The 17,396-nt window shown below is 46.5% G+C and overlaps 1 protein-coding gene across 1 annotated transcript in view; it reads right to left on the bottom strand.

Annotated features, from left to right (window-relative positions):
• LOC146796885 (extracellular calcium-sensing receptor-like) overlaps nucleotides 1-17,396 on the bottom strand; it is a 114,921-nt gene that overhangs the window by 86,796 nt on the left and 10,729 nt on the right. The window contains exon 2 of the mRNA XM_085631418.1: nucleotides 16,193-16,280. Within this exon, the coding sequence (XP_085487544.1) occupies nucleotides 16,193-16,280 (88 nt within the window). The remainder of the gene's footprint in view (nucleotides 1-16,192; nucleotides 16,281-17,396) is intronic.

Consider the following 17,396-nt stretch of genomic DNA (forward strand, 5'->3'; position numbering starts at 1 on the left):
CTGGCGCTCATTTCAGCTGCCGTGCGCCACGCACACACCTTAGCGCCATAGCGCTAGGGTGTGTGCATGAGGGTAGCATCGGTTTTGCACAGGAAGGGTACCCTATACTATGCTAGGCACGATGCAAAGCTTTCCCCACTTTTTATACGTGCCGTACAGTGCAGCATGCATGCAAAGTCGGAAAAGCACAGAGAAATGAAAGCATCTCTCCTGTTAGCGCCTCCTTTGAAGGGGCGTTAACTTTTGGCACAAAATCTTATTTACAAATCTTGGTAAATATGGTTTTGCATCAAAAGGCATGGGTGGTTGCATTGGAACGCCCATGTATCACCCATGTAACACCCCCTTGGCGCAAAGTAACGCAAAGCAGTTCTTTTTGCTGCTTTGCGATACTTAGAGGGTGCTTTCCATCTCAAAACACGTTTTGCGCTGGAACGGAAATAGCAACGAAAATTGTTTTGCTGGTTAGCGTCACATTTGTGATGCTAAACCAGCGCAAAAGGTTTGAAAATCTCCCCAGAGAGATCCGATCATTCCAGCTCCGAACTTTGGGTCCAACTTTGGAAGAATGATGTACTCTCAGGATCTGATGCCCAAACATTGAGACTGGTATTGGCGAGACCTCCTATCACCTACATAATTTCCAAGTACGCAGATAGCATAGCAAATCCTGAAATGAAGTGACGCGGATCAATACACGCGGGATTAAATGGTGAAGGTTCCAAGACGTGAGTCGCATGTCAACCCCACCAAAGAAGGATAACCCCTCAACGGCGCAGCAGACCGTCAATGAGGAGATACACAGGCGTAAATTTGTCCAAAGTAAAATCAAATCCACAAAGTTTTCTAGGAGTATGTCAGCAAACCAGTGTTGCAGGTTTTTGGGTTGAATTGTGGAAACATCTGTGACTTCCTAAAAGTGGTACATCTTCTGCCTTGTGATGTCAGAGAGCTGTTCATGCAGATTTACAACCTTCTGTCAGAGTTAGGACCCTCAACAACAGAGCTTCACAATGTCCCTCTGGCAGTAGATTGTGAGAGGGAGGGACAGATCAATAGTGGACCCAGGTGAAAGATTCCAGCTATGAGGAGGCCATACACAATGCTGCACACAATGCTACTCTGAGACATAACTAGATATTAGTAACGAAAATATTGTAACACAACTCCACACCTTGAGTGACCTGCTGCATGACTTATCTCTCATTTTTCAATGACCAACCCTGAGGGTGCAGTGCACTCAAAGAGCGTATCAAGCCGCATCACTCCGCGTGAGGGCCTGAGTGCTGCCAAGTGTGAGAGCAGCGCGCAAATTCATGAGATCCAGGGTGGAAATCACCCCATTCCAAGGGGAGCAAAAGCAGAGTAAAACATGGGGCTCAGCATGAGATAGTGGGGGTCACTCAAAGCTCAGAAGCAGAAGAAATGCTGAGACAGAGTCCATGAGAACTGACCATCGATTGAGAGTCTGCACCAGGGATTAGTTATTTTCTCTGTAAATTAAAATGTGGGGCAGCGCCTAGTAATGCGCGGGTCGTGTCTTCTTGAAGATTTGGCTTTGCACAAATAAACGTGTATTTATAAAATATCTCTGAAAACTGTCATCTGCTCTCATCTCAGGAGCCCGGGCAGCCCTGTTGCACAGAGACTGGGAATCTTACTTCATCAAAACTAAAGTTAAACATGTGCCCAGGTTTACTGAGGGTTTGTACAGATGTGACATAAAGCAACGCAGAGCAGCAGCAGTGGTTTACTTTCCAGCATAACATGTGCTTTGCAATGTACTGTAGCCCCTTTCCGAGTGCCAAATCTGAGTGCACCATTTTGTCTCAAAAGGGCATGTTTCCATGCAAAGCTCTGTCAAGTAAGATAGCCTGACCAGACTTTGTGTAAAAACTAAGGCCTACTGGAAGCGGGTAGAAGCAAAGAGAAGTGCGCTGGTTTCCCCAGAAACGGACACCCTGCATGTTTGCTGCAGGGCCGCACACATTTGGATGGGTCGGACTCTCCTGTTGGTGTGTACCTTAGGAATGTGCACTGTAAGTGTAGGCCTCCTGTAAAACCTGATGCAAGACAGGGCACACTCTCCTCTGTGCCACTGTGGCAGGCTGTGCGTTGTGGGGTGACCGCTGTGGCTCCCCAGTCTTTGCAGCTGTGACACTGCACACTGCTGTCTGCTTTGGGCGACACACATGAGGCGCAGCTCTGAGTGACATCTTAGATCAGCCGTCAATCGCCTTTCATTGTTGACCGAGCAGAAAAGTGGAAAAACCAAGGTCTGTCCATAAATGTCCAAACGCCAGTGGTCCTTGGATCTCCAGAAGCAATGAGCCTGCAAGAGATTCCGTGCAGAGAACCGGCGGGGTCGGAGCTAATTCTGCATAAAAAGGCCGCAGAGTTAGAGAAGGGGTGTGTGTTCTTATTGCAGAGAATAAGGCTGGAAGACAATGAGAAACACTGCTAGAAAGAGAAAACAGTCGTTTTTTGTATGAACATTAACGAGAAAGAACATCTGGAGTGAGGTAGCTGTAAGTTCTGCGCATACGTAAGCTGATGGATCACCGGCGCACATCCTTTCCTTCACTTCCCATTTATTCTGCAGTATTATTTCTTAAATTTATAGGGTCCTTCCAAGTTGAGAGGTAAGATGACCTAAAAAAATCACACCGGGTAGTTCTTGTACTGCTTTTAAACCTCATGCAAAAGATATGATTGCATGGCAGCATTGAGTCTCAGTAGGCGTAGCTGGGCATGCAATATAGCGGTCTGGTTTTGTCACGCGCCATACTAGTGTGCCATTCTATGAAGCGATAAACCAGCACAGAACTATACAAGCATAAAGACCAAGTATCTGCACGTTTACAACACATCTGGCCACGAAGGGTGTGCAGGAGCATTGGGAAATGTTCGTGAGCACAGAAAAGCAACAGGGAGACATAAGGACAGACCTGGTCTGTTGGTGCCTCCCAGTGACGATGAGGGTCAAACAAATGACCTCTTTGAGAGCCCAGCCCAAAACAAGCACAAAACACTATCCATTGCTTCTCTCTATATAGACACCAGCCAGCAACAGAAACATCTGCACAAGTGTCACAAACGCCCATGGCATTCACGTCCAGGTGATGTCCAGGCTGTGCCACTTCATCGTGTAAATACTGTGCCCACTTACTTCCTAGGGAATGGATAATATCAAGGAAGGCGGAATGACCTGAGGAGATGCAGGTAGGAGATTGCAGAGAAACACAGCTAACTGTCAGCATTAGGGCAGTGAGACCAGTGCCACTGCACAGGGCGCAGAGCTGGGGGGGGGCGCTGTCTTTTATAGGCTTAAAAGCATTTGCTGCAAAGTTAATTGTGCGACCAGCCATTCTCAGGCAATAATAAAAATGTCAAGATTACTCTTCATGTACCTGTTGGAGAGGAATAGAGTTTTGTTCACTCACAGTTCTGACTCACCATATAATAGCACAGAGGGATAATGTGCCTTCTGCAAAACATGAGCTCTATGCAGATCACATAGTTGTATTTTATGTAGACCGCTCAGTGAGTTACTGCTTTTGTCACAGATCTATTTGTTACTTGCAGTTCATCAGATACAATGCTAATATAGCACAGTGAGCTGTGAACTGGCATCAAAGCACTGCGTGCAAACTGCACAGCATAGGTTTGGAACCTTATCTTTTCTTTCCCAATCTTTTGTTATCCTAAGATTGCTAAAAAAGGATTAGTTTGGGTAGAAATACTTTCTTATCAGTAAAGTCAACCCCAACATTTGCTTTATATTTTAAATCCAGTGGGCCCGATTCACAGAACTAACTTAAGACAAAATCCTAAACTTACTACCATTTTGGTATTCACAGAAGGCACTTACTCATTTTGGTATTCACAGAAGGCACTTACTCATTTCGGTATTCACAGAACTTAGGAGTCCTAACTTTAGGACTCCTAAATGCCTTCTGTGAATACCGAAAGTCTTAAAATTAGGATTTTTCTCAATTTAGTAGGAGTAAACTTAGGACTCCTAACTTTAGGACTTCTAAATGCCTTCTGTGAATACCGAAAGCCTTAAAATTTGGATTTTTCTCAGTTTAGTAGTAGTAAAGTTAGGAGTCCTAACTGAGAAAAATCCTAATTTTAAGACTTTCGGTATTCACAGAAGGCATTTAGGAGTCCTAAAGTTAGGACTCCTAACTTCTGTGAATACCGAAATGAGTAAGTGCCTTCTGTGAATACCAAAATGAGTAAGTGTCTTCTGTGAATACGAAAATGGTAGTAAGTTTAGGATTTTGTCTTAAGTTAGTTCTGTGAATCGGGCCCGGAGTTTGTGCTTCTCCAGATCAAGCACTCTTAAAATATACTGCCTACCAGTATGGATGTCATGGGACCTCTCCACCTTTAAGTCCTTATTGTCTTATGTAACATTTCCTATATGTTGATTTACACACGCTTGAGTCATTGCCTATGTATAATATGTGTGTGATGTAAAGTGCTCTGACACCCTACATTAGTATAATTAGCACTATAAAGAAATTACATACTTGTCACAGAAGGGGTATGGAGAGCTGAGGGGCACCGGTGGTGGGGGGTAGTGAGGGAATCATTAGAAAAGGAGGTCACTAGGGGGTGCCGGCCAAGATTGAAAGATTGTCGCACCGGGCACCCCCAGTGCTAAAGCCAGCTCTTCTTTATGTGGTGGCTCACCACACCAAATGAGAAATGACCGTCTGGACATGGCAGAAGGGTGAGATGTTCTTCTTTAAGCTTCCAGGAATGGTTGGAGAAACCGGAAGGGTCAAGAGTGTAACCAATGTCCAACAATGGCAAGGTAGGTGCACTTTCCTTATAGACACCTGGCTGACTATGTAGATGTCACATCATAATGAGGAAAGATGATGTGGAAATTTTGGAGATATTTCAGGACCTTTTTCAGATATCAAGAGAAGAGCAAATTGCACCTTCACCTCAGGTTATTTTCCACACTGATACCTCCATGTAATACATGTAGAAGTATCTGTAGTGGAACAATATGAAAAGTGAGACACTGTGCTGTATCTCCAGCTAGTGAGACCTTAAGCACACAGTATCCCCGAATAAGATGGAGAAACATGGATTTTCGCAGTAACCCTACTAGTGATAAGATCATGACCTTGCATTGGTGGTATTTCCTCAGGTTTTTTAAATGGTCGTTATCCAGTGGGACTCAGGGTAAGGGTACAAGAACCACGCACTATCTGGCACGTGCCTTTGCAGGCGCTTCTTGCGTACCAACTCAGAGAGCATGATTGGTATGATCACTGCAGTGCCCTAGTAGCTGCACATACTGTGAGAGTCTGAAATGGCCCAACAACTGCTATCAACACTGCTTCTAGCCCCACCAAGTCCATCACAGCCTGTGCCGCCACCACATCACCACCACCACCACCACCACCACCACCACTGCAGCAGTGCTTGAGGATGGAGATTATGCTATCATGTAATAGAAGCCAGGTGATGTTCTCCACATCTTACCCATGTCGTATGTAGGGATTGACATTATAGGTCCATCGGCATCACATTTACTGCACCTGACAATATGGTTATGCTAATGCTGGGGCACAACTTTCCCAGAATGGCCACATAGAGGAATGCAATGAGTCACTTGAGAATGGCAGCTCCCTGTGTTTGTGCACAGACTGCTTCTTCTGTCTCATCCTCATTGGACACTGGCACATGGTTTCTAGCTCTAATAGTGTGCAGCATGTAGCACACCTCTTCCGGCATGTACATCTCAGTCCCAATAGTGCAGTGCAAGCATCTGAGACATCCTTCCATCCCCAACACATCCTCTAACATGTCCATGGATTCCTGTCTATGCTAGAATATTAGCAGCAGGGAATGCCTCCAGAGGATAGCCTAAAACATTTACAGGGGATGCACAGATACATATGCTTACATAGGTAAATGTACTGTGGATCATATCTAGGCTCCAGTAACTACATTCACGAGACATTGGCTATGTCCCTTAAATAATAATAGACTGAATACGTTCTGCATAGACGTCTGAAAATGTAACAAGTGCACTGGCTTATATTTTTCATGACATTACATTCAGCGACTGCATTGTCTCTCCATGGTGTTTGTAATGCAGCTGTGTGTAAGCATCAAGCAACTCTGTAAAGCAGAGGCGGGATCACAAGACAATCTGCACATTGATAGGATGCTGCTTTTTAAAGTACATGTAAAGTTTGTCTCTGCTCATTTAATAAATATAATATAATAATTGAATATATGCAAACAACCTTTGACCCCTAACACATCTGGTAAACCCACTATGGTATAAAATGTAATTTGAACTCACTGTCTGACCGTGAGTCCGCATGTGAATCAAATATTATATGACAGCCAGGTATTTCCAGGAGGGCATTCATGACCTGTAGTAGTTTTGCTTCTAAGAACCCATGCACAAGGACCACTGTATGCTGGTAGGAGCAGGTTGCTAAAGTGCAGTTCTGGCTGTAATTTGATGAGAGGTTGGATATCCAGTCTGTACACCAAGGGCCTCCTCACTTGCAAGCACTGTGTGCCGTAAGGTCTTTGTCACAAAAAGCGGGTGTGAGGACCTGAAAATCCGATTTATTGAATGGGTCAGTTTTGTTTTGGCTCACTGGTTCCTTTCATGTGTGTGTTTGTGTAGGGATGTGCAGTGCCCTTTGGAGATGTGCGGCCTGGAAATTGTGGGGCATATTATCAAGAATGGCGTTAAAATTATCGCCGCTTTAGCTAAGTTCCAATAGAAGACCATGTTCTGGTGTGAACCTGGGCTTTTATTGGATTTATCAAGGGCATATTATCAAGCCCATTATCGCCGCTTTTTTTCCTGCCGCTGAAGCAGCGATCATTTTAACGCTGTTCTTGATAATATGCTCCTGTGTCTCTAGCAACATGGCATGATATCTGATCATTTGTATCTGGCCTTGTCGGAGAATATAAGCGTTTCTGGGTATTGCTGTGGACTGCATTTATAGTCCCAGGTCCTTGTACTTTTTCACATGTGTCTGAGCTGTTTCCACTTATATTTAGAATTTTTCATTGTGGTCACTGTAGCACTCTAACTTGTTGATGCTGTTTTTGCAAAAACACATTTCAATTCAACAATTGTTGGTTATGTTCCATTTAGTTCTTTTGTCATTTGTATAAGATGGAGTTGTTTCGTGCGTTTTGAATAAACAACCTTCTTTTAAATGGAGGAGGCTTTCAGGGTATTTTCACCTTTGCAGCTGAAGGCTTTGCATTTTGCTGTAACTTAGGGGCCGATCTATATCTAGGCAGTATAGCTACTCCAACAACATTGCAAGTGTGTCTATGCCGCCAAGATTATTGTCTGCCCACTAAATCAACGGCGGTTTCTTCATGAGGGCGCAGGAGCGTTACCCCTGCGAGACGTGCTAAACGTGAAAAGTAATATGGCAATGAAATGATTTATTTTCCTTTTTATTTTTCACTGAGGAGCGCTGCAGCCACCAGCCTGCCCTAGACCCAGGAGAAATGGGGGGGTGTACTCTGTTGCCGCCATGGCATGACTGGACGCTCGAAAGTGTGCATGTCTTGCGCATGCCAAAGTGACATGCACACTTTGAAGCTCTCCATCTAGCTTTCTTAGACAGGTGGAGGGAGAGCAAGCACAGGCCTCTTTGGCCTGAAGGAGCGTTCAACCAACACGCTCCCTCCAATCCTGGCGCTTCTGTCATGCTAGTAAGCAGCATGAGAGCAGCATCTGGATTGGTTAGGGGATCATCCTTTGTGCATCAGACTGGAGAGGAACACCGAGAAGGAAACGGAGCCCATAGATAAGTACCATTTTATTTTATTTATTAGAAATGTGTAATGGATTTAAGTGTAGTTATTAAGTTAGTGGTTATGTTTTATTTAGGGGTTTTGTGTGCAGGGCTGTTTTATTTTGGGCTTTTGGAGGGTGGGGTTGGTTTGTTTTTGGCTTTTGGAGGGAGCGGTTGTTTAATTTTGGTATTTGGAAAGCTGTGGGGCACTTCCCTTGCCTAACCACTTTCTAAGGCTGCCAGCCGCACCTGCTAAATTTAGATGTGGACGAACCTTAGGTTTAATCACAGAGTAGACTACTCCGTCTTTGCCGTGATTAAACCCCTTCAATGGCCCTACAGAGTAAGGGCTGTCAGAGGCAGATAGATGGGGGGAATTAGAGGTCAGTTTTCACTGTCTGTCACTGCCAGGAAAATCGAGGCAGTAAGGAACAGTGAATACTGCCAAATGCTTCCTTACATGGAAGGGAGTATTCTCTTTTTAATTTTCAAAAAGAATATCCTGCTTCGGGATTTCCTTTTCAAAACTAAAAAAATAAAACAGCTTGGTGCAAGGCTCTATCATGTTGACGGAACCCTGCACCAAACTCTAAACAGCAATGACAGGAACCGCAGTGATGGCGGTTCCTGCCAATACTTCCCAAATGACCCCCGACTTGGTGGTCATTTCTAAATTTTGTTGGCAGAGTAGTCTCGGCCTGGCGGCTGGTAAATTCTTTGCCAGGCCAACAGAGATTACTCCTTCCACTAAATTATAAATTGGGCCCTTAGTCTGACCAAGTGCAATTAAATTGCATTGATTTTTACCTCATTCAAATTAACCGCATGTGATTTAACTCCCATAGGTAAAATCACATATAGTAAAACCACATGCACTAAAAGCATGGTTGACAGTGGCGTAATGCAAACTGACAGCCCCCCCTGCAGAATATGGCGAGGGACCCCTTCCACTCCTATTTCTCACAACCTATCATGTAGTATATATTCTAGTACTACAAGCAGTAATCCAAAATGAAAAAACAAAATAATTTGCAGTCTCAAGCCTCTGTCTGTCCTATATGTATATGTGGGCAGGTCATGTAGGAAACAGAAGAGTGTGGCAACATGTAACTAAACATTGTAGTACACATTGGGTGAGAGGCACACGTAACTCGGGGGACAAAAGCCAGCCACTGTGGTTAAAATATAAGGGGACTACGGAGGAGCTATTAGCCATTATTCAATCAATTAATCAGGGAATTGTGAAGCGCACTACTCACCCGTGAGGGTCTCAAGGTGCTGGGGGAGGTGCAGCTCAGAGTCAGCCAAAGAGCCAGGTCTTTAGGCTCATCCTGAAGACGTGCAGAGTAGGGGAGCATCTGATGTTGACCGGGAGCTCATTCCAGGCCTTTGCCGCGATGTAGGAGAAGGCTCTTCCACCCGCTCTGGTTCTGCGGATGCGCAGGGTTTCTGCTAGGGTGAGGTTTCTTTTGGGTACGTGGAAGAGACTCTTGAGGTATTTGGGTCCGGTGTTGTTTGGTGGTTTGTAGGAGTGGGTGAGTAGCTTGAAAGTTACTCTCTTCTTGACGGGGAGCCAGTGGAGGTCTCGCAGGTGTTGGGTGATGTGATCATGTCGTGGGATGCCGAGGACGAGTCTGGTCGCGCTGTTCTGGATGGTATGAAGTTTGCGTAGCAGGGATTTGTTGATTCCAGCATAGAGGGCGTTTCCGTAGTCCAATCGGCTTGTTATGAGTGCATGGGTGACGGTCTTTCTGGCTTTGGGGGGATACATTTGAAGGTCTTGCGAAGGATGCGGACGGTGTTGAAGTAGGTGGAGGCAACGGCGATGATCTGGCGGGTCATGATGAGGAAGGAGTCGAGTATGATGCTGAGGTTCCTGACATGGTCCGTGGGGGTGGGGGGTTTGCCGTGGGCTGTGGGCCACCAGGTGTTGTCCCAAGCTGAGGAGATGGGTCTTCTCCGAGTAGAGCTTCAGACAGATGCTGCTCATCCAGGATGCAACGTCTTTCATTCCTTCCTGGAAGCTGAGTCTGGTGGCTTTGGGTTCCTTTGTGAGGGAGAGGATGAGCTGGGTGTCGTTGGCATAGCATACTATACTGAGTCCATGCTATCTGACGATGGTGGCGAGTGAGGTCATGTAGATATTGAAGAGCATGGGACTGAGCGATGATCCTTGGGGTACTTCGCAGTTGATCTCTGCGGGTTCGGAGAAGAAGGGTGGGAGTCTGATCCTTTGGGTTCTGCCGATGAGGAAGGAGAGGAGCCAGTCGAGGGCAGTGCCCTATATGCCAGCGTTGTGGAGCCTGGCTGTGAGATTGTAGTGGGAGATGGTGTTGAAGGCTGTGGAGAGGTCTAGTAGGATGAGGGCTGCGGTGTGGCCTTGGTCGAGGAGCGTGCGATGTGGTCTGTGGCGGCGAGGAGGGCGGTCTCGATGCTGTTGTTGCTGCGGAATCTGGATTGAGAAGGGTCGAGGACGACGTTCTCTTTGATGAAGTATGTCAGCTGGGCGTTGACGATCTTCTTGGTGACTAGCTGCGAAGGGAACGAGAGAGATCGGTCGGTAGTTATTCAGGTCCGACGGATCTGCGAAGGGTTTCTTGAGAAGGGGCTTTACTTCTGCACGTTTTGAGTCATCGGGAATGTGCCGGATTCGAAGGTGGTGTTGATGGTGCGTCGTAGCTCGGGTGCTATGGCGGTGGGGGCTCTGTGTAAGATGGGCAGCGGGCAGGGAATCATGGGGGCTCCTGAGTGAGTGCTCTTCATGGTTGTGGCGGTATCTTCGGTGGTGACCGGGGTCCAGACGGTGATGGTGGGCTGGCTGATGTCGCTGGAGGAAGGGGTGGTTTCTGGAGTCTGTTTGCTGAAGTTGTTGTAGAGGGCCTTGATTTTCAGATGGAAGTAGGAGCCGAGCTTGTTGCAGAAGTCCTGGGAGGGTGTGACGTCTGTGGCTTCACTGGGGGGGGGGGGGGGGGTTGGTGAATTGCTGGATGATGCTGAAGAGTCCCTTCGAGTTGTTGGAGTTGGCGAGGATTTTATTCCAGATGAATGTCCTTTTGGTAGACCTGATGAGTTGGTGGTATTCTGTCATGGTGTTCTTGTAAGTGGTCTGGTCTTCAGTGGTTTTGCTGTTCCTCCATCATTTTTTGAGACGTCTGCAGGTGCATCTGGATTCTTGGAGGTCGGTGGTGAACCAGATGGCCTTCATGGTGTGTTGTTTGTCGGGGTTGCTTGTCTGTGCAGTTGGTAATCCACTGGTGTAGTTCCTTGGGTGCAGAGTTGGCGTCAGTCGAGGTGGGGGGGATCGTGGATGAGGGTGGAGTTGAGGCGCTCCTCTGTGTCCTTGCCTTCAGTTCCTTTGCGGTGGGTGCGGAGTGGGTTTGTGAGCAGTGGCATTGTTGAAAGAGAAATGTACGCAGTGGTGGTCCATCCAGAAGGGCTGCGTGGTGTGGCTGAAGCAGATCTTGTTCCCTCCTGCGAAGATTGGGTCAAAGGTGTGTCCTACCTTGTGGGTAGGGGTGGTGATAAGCTGTTTCAGTCCGATGTTGGTGAGGTTGTCCAGGAGTGCGGTGGAGTTAGGGTCGCTGAGGTTGTCGAGGTGGAAGTTCAGGTCTCCGATGAGTATGTAGTCCATGGAGGCGATAGCGTGGGGCGCGATGAGGTCAGTGATGGTAGTGGTGAACCAAGTTCGAGGTCCAGGGGGGTCTGTAGGTGAGGGTGCCACATAGCGTCATTCTGGGGCTGGTTAGGATCTGGAAGTGGAGGTGTTCGGTGGTGTAAGTGTAGTTGCTCGTGCTGGAGGTGGAGAGTCAGATGGAGCTCTTGTGTGCAATGGCGAGTCCTCTTCCTGGGCGATTGGGGTCGGTCCTTCCTCTGAATCTTGTATCCGTCAGGGATGGCGGTGGCGATGTCGTGGGCAGAGGAGACGTTGGTCCAGGTTTCCGTGAAGATTGTGACACCAGGCGAGAGGGTGTTGAGGAGGTCCCAGATCTCTACATCATGTCTGTGTAGTGAGCGCACGTTGAGGAGGATGCACCTCAGGGGTTCTGTGGTGCTGGCGTCTGGATTGGGTGCAGCGGTCGAGGGGGCGCAGAGGTGCGGGGGATGGTGAAGGATTATCAGCATTGTCGGTAGGAGAACTGGCTGTGGGTGGTGTTCGGCATAGCCAACTGGCAGCTATTGTTCCTTCCGGGGTTGAGAGCAAGGAGGGCAGCTGCGTCATAGTGGTGGGTGGTCGTAGATCCAGGGTGCCTGGCGCTGGTCGGGTCGCAGACGGGCAAAGGTGCACTAGTGGCACGGACGCACAGCGGCCACTATTAAATAGGGAAGGGGGAGGGAAGTGCAGCTGAGAGGCAGGAGCAGAACCTGGCAGGGGGGAGGGGCAGCGGGGGCAGCACCGTCAGGAAAGGGCAGCAAACAGGCACAGAGGACAAAAACAACAATCAAGGAATTACAGGTACAATCAAAAGGAATTAAAACAGGCAAAACAAAAACAGAAATACAGAAGTAACAATTACAGGGCACAATAAGACAAAAAGACAGTCAAAAGACAGAAAACAGGTACAAACACAGAGACAGACAACAGCGGACCAGCAGAAGAGCAAGGCTCTCCCACTGGACCACAACGGATGGGGCGCAGGAAGGAGCCTGCGGGTGGAGGAGGTCCTCAAACACCTACCTGCACAAGGGCAGCGGCACAACAGTAGAGCTGTTGGGGGTGAGAGCAGGTCTCTGACCAGGAGGACAGAGGTCTTGACTCTGAGGGCCATTGAGGGGTTAATGAGACATGAAACACCCACCCCCAAAACAGTCTTGAAATATTAATTACAATATTTTCCATCAATATAATAATATTATCCTGCAAGTGAAAACAATAAAATGCTATTTAGTTTTGTAAGTTCATTGAAACATTCAGTATTAATATTAAAATGACGTATCTGTCCTGTATTTTCTGTCACAATCTGTTCAAATGTGAATGTTAGTCACAAATAAAAACCTCAACTCAAAGCTCACATTTCCAACAGTGTATCAAACACTTAACATATCTGTGAATGTGTTTACCATCCCCCACCCATCTCCACCATATTGTCCTTACCCCAACAACCAATCACCGCAAGGCTGAATACATAAAAAAGACAGAAACCAGAAACAAAGCCTTTCAGACTTTTCAACATGTTACTGAATGTGTTTGTGGGTTTGCCCCTGATCATGAGTTAGGATGATCTGAGGAAAAGGGTGAGAAGAGCTAAGAGGATTTTCAGGCAAAGACTCAACATCTTTGGGATGTCCAGCCCAGATGTGCTTTCCAGATCCCACTTCCCACCTGATGTCATCTTGGACATGGTTTCTGAGTGGGAGCAGGATCTTGATTCTGCTACATGCTGCTCCCAGGCTACCCCAGCCTATGTGAAGCTCTTAGCAGCTTTACATTTCCTTGCCACTGGATCCTTTCAGGGTGTGTCCAGAGCGTGTCCAGTGACATTGTTGCCATTTCACAGACAAGCCAAGCCCGATGCTTGCAGCAGGTCCTGACATACATATTTAGTAGTGTGCATCTCTACATAGCCATGCCACATACACTGGCCGGAAGGCAAAGAGTTGCTAGGGATTTGTATCTCATTCCAACAATGTGCAAGCTGTGTGTAATGCCAGTGGCTGCTTCACCGATGTGTATGGCATGTTCCCAGGAAGTACACACAACAGCTTCATTTTCTGCAGATAGCCTATTACACACTGATTGTTAGCGGCTGAATTTGGGTATATGTTGCTTCTGGGTATGTAATCACTCACCATACAGCTACAATATGCATACATGTTGTTAAGAATCAGCAACCATGTCAAATGACCCATCCTCATACCACATACATAATCCTACCTGAGACTGCATGTAGTTTGCTATACATAATGTACAAGACAGACGAGAGAGGGCTACTTTCCCCTTCAGGTGATGCACCATATGTACTTTCTCTTCATCTCCTCAAACCATACAGACCTGTGACCCCTTGGTAGCTTGGCACGAGCAGACAGGCTTATCTCAGAGGCAGTGTGTAAAGCATTTGTGAACACATACAGTAACACAGTGAAAACACTACAAATGGACATCACTCCAGTTTAGAAAAATAAGTAATCTTTATCTAAACAATCCAGATGACAAAACCCACATTACAGCATCAAAAATAGGCTCTTCAATGGTAGAAATAGTTCAGTTCAATGCAAGTTGTAAATGCGACACTTTTCCCACAAAGTACCTTAGCTGCGTCACGCAAAACAAACAAAAGGGTCGCAGGGAAGGCGATGCATCAGTTCTTTCGGGGGAGGTGGCGCACCTGTCCCTTACTGCAGCGCAGGGGAGGCGATGTGTCTGTTCCTTACCGAGGAGGAGGAGGGGATGCGTCTGTTTCTTACTGCATTGTGGTTATGATGCGACAAGATGGCGCCTCGATGCGTGGCGACGATCCAGTGTGATGCGACAAAATGGCGGCTTGATGCGATGCGATGATCCAGCCAATGCGTGAACGTTTGCAGCGGCATAGCAGTTGCTGCAACGGTTTTGTTGGCGATGCGTTGGGACCTGGTGGGGATGCGGCGCGCTTCTTCTCTGGGGATCGGCGATGCGTGGGGACCAGGTGCGGATGCGGCACGAATCTTCTCCGTGACTTGGCGATGCGTTGGGAATTGGTGCGGATGCAACACGCTTCTTCCTCGTTGCATCGCTCTTCCAGCTCCCAACAACAAACAGTCTATAGAGGTCCTAACCAGCAGCAGGTACCTCTTTGCAGGTTGGAATTCCCAGCAAGGAAATTCAGAGAAGCTGGTGGTGAAGTCTTTGTGTCCCTGAGAGGTCAGATAGGAGATAAACTCAGTTTCAAGCCCTTGGGGATCTTTTCTTCAAGCAGGTGACCAAGCAAACAGCAAAGTCCTTTTTCTCCTTTCCTTGGCAGTAAGCAACCATTGCAGGCCAACCCCCAAACAGCAAACAGCACAGAGGCAGTAATCCTCCTTCAGCTTCTCCGGTTCTTCTTGGCAAAGGTTCCTCTTGATTTCTAAGAAGTGATCTAAAGTTCTGGGGTCTGGGTCCCCCTTTTTATACACACAAATGATTTATCTCTGAAGGCAGAGAGGGTCTGTACCCAGCCAAAACCAGTTCTGTCCTCATTGGTGCACCTTCCTGGCAGGAGGTGGAGACAGCATTGTTGAAAACAGACCTGGCCCAGGCAGGTGAAAGGAAATCTCCTCCCCCTACTCTAAATTCATCCCAGGTCCCATTCAGCCCCACCCGACTCATCAGACTGCTGGAGTCGCAGCCCTCTCCCAGCTCCTGTCACTCACAAGCCAGACATGTAATACATAAACCTAGCAGAGGCACACTGGATGTTTAAGCAAGAAAATACCTACTTTCTAAAAGTGGTATTTTCAAACACAGAAGGTTAAAATCACCCACACTAAAAGATGCACTTTAACATTCTGAGTTCAGGCATACTAAACTTTATTTTCCCATCTTGCTCCCTGGGTCCGTTATGTTTATAAAATGTTATAATCAAACTGCTCATTCTGGCCTATTGGAACAGATAGCCTTGCAATAGTGGAAAAAAAAATTGCCATTATTCATTATCAGGACATGCCGCACACATCAGGTCATGTCCTACCCTGTCCTACCTTTCCCATACAATCCACCCTGCCCACAGGGGTACCTTGGGCCTACCTTAGGGGTGACTAACATGCAGAAAAGGGAAGCCCCAGACTGCACACAGGCTCTTCAATGGCAGGCCTGAGCCACATTTTACAAGCTGCTTCTGTGGGTGGCACAATCAGTGCTGCAAGCCCACCAGCAGCATTTGATTTACGGCCCTGGGTGCACAGGGTGCTCTGTACTAGGGACTGACAAGTAAATCAAATAATCAGTCATGGAATCACTGATCCATACAACAATTTACAATAGGGAGCACTTGCACTTTGGCACTGAACAGCAGTGGCAAAGTGCCCAAAGCATCTAGACCAGCAAAAACAGATGAGACAACAGCAAAAAGTGGAAGGGAAAATCACGCCAATGGTGCCAAGTCTAACAATATACAATAGTGCACACATACATGCACAAGCTATAATAGAGCACACTTTTGGTCTCCTCAAGTTGTGATTCAGATGTTTTGACTGTAAAGGGGGGTGCTACTGTATTCATTTGAAGTTGAGTGCAAGATAATAGTAGCATGTTGTGTCTTGCACAACATTGAAATATGTCAAGGCTTACACATACCTCTGAACTCTCACCAATGGCACGCGGACTCCACACTCAGGCGGAGAGCAATGCAAATACATAGGAAATGACATAGAGGATATGTCATATAAAAAATCACATACAGGAAGCTGAAATGCACCATCCTTACCTGAGAGAAGCATCCTCCTGCATTATGTTGCTCTGTTCATCTATCCTACCCACAACATGGCTGCGGGTCTCGATGAGAAGGCACCCCCCTGCACCGAGAGTGAATTGAAGATCATTTGTGAGGAAGTGCACTCAGCTTTATCGGGACCCTGAAACACATTTGAGTAATGCACAAGACCAGTTCTGGTGGGAAATCCACTGGTGGGGCAAAATGTGCAGAAAACGCTGGGAGGACCTGTGACAACGGTCCTGGATAATAGCCAGGACATCATGAGGGTGTCCTCCAAGTCCCACTCACAGTGGTCCTGCAGGAACCCACTGTACCAGAGGGTCCAAGAGGCAGCATGGCTGACCCTCCATGCTCAGCTGGAGGAGTCTGAGCAGCAAATAGATGATAAGTACATGAACCATAATATTTGTCATGAAGTTTGATGTGAGTGGTGAGTAAGATGTCCAGTCATGTATTGTTTGACAGATTTAACTTTGCCTGAGTTGTGACAGCAATATTTATAAGGTCAATGCATCAGTAGATCAATAGGAATTCTTAGACTTGCAGTTTTCTGAACACAAATAGGTGGATTTGCATTACAAATGCATTCCTGAGATGCAAGGCACCTAGAGTTTCTTGACATGCGAACCAAGGTCCTTATTAAAGTAGAATGCAATGGTGAATATTTGGACTTGCGACTGTTCATTATTAGTATGACAGTTTGTAGTGTTACAATGTTGTATCATACATACTTTTTTCTTCTGCTGTTTTTCATAACTATCATTCGTTGCATGCAATAATGTCAAAGGTGACATTGTGTACCCTTTCCTACTCCCTATGCTATAAACATAGCCAATGTATACAAAATGGACACATTTTCTAAAGTTTGAACATCATTGTTAAAAACATACGTAGCAGTACAAAGTAAGCACATATGAGTTGCAGTGTGATGCACAAACAAGGCATTCTTGTAATGGAAACGGGGGATTTACCCATGTACAGATTCTGATGTTCCCAAGGGGAAAATACATTTTAGGAGCACAACTATTTTAGGATTATCAAATCGAAATTTATTGATTGATATAGACCTCATCCGAGAGCCACAATATGTTAAAATTATATATACAGATTTCCGGTCCCATAGAATTGCAATATATCAAGAAATTCTTTATAAGCAAAAAAGATTATTGTTCTTATCTTATATATTTCTAAAATA

Source organism: Triturus cristatus, chromosome 10 (genome assembly GCF_964204655.1).
Source record: "Triturus cristatus chromosome 10, aTriCri1.1, whole genome shotgun sequence".
NCBI lineage: Eukaryota > Metazoa > Chordata > Amphibia > Caudata > Salamandridae > Triturus > Triturus cristatus.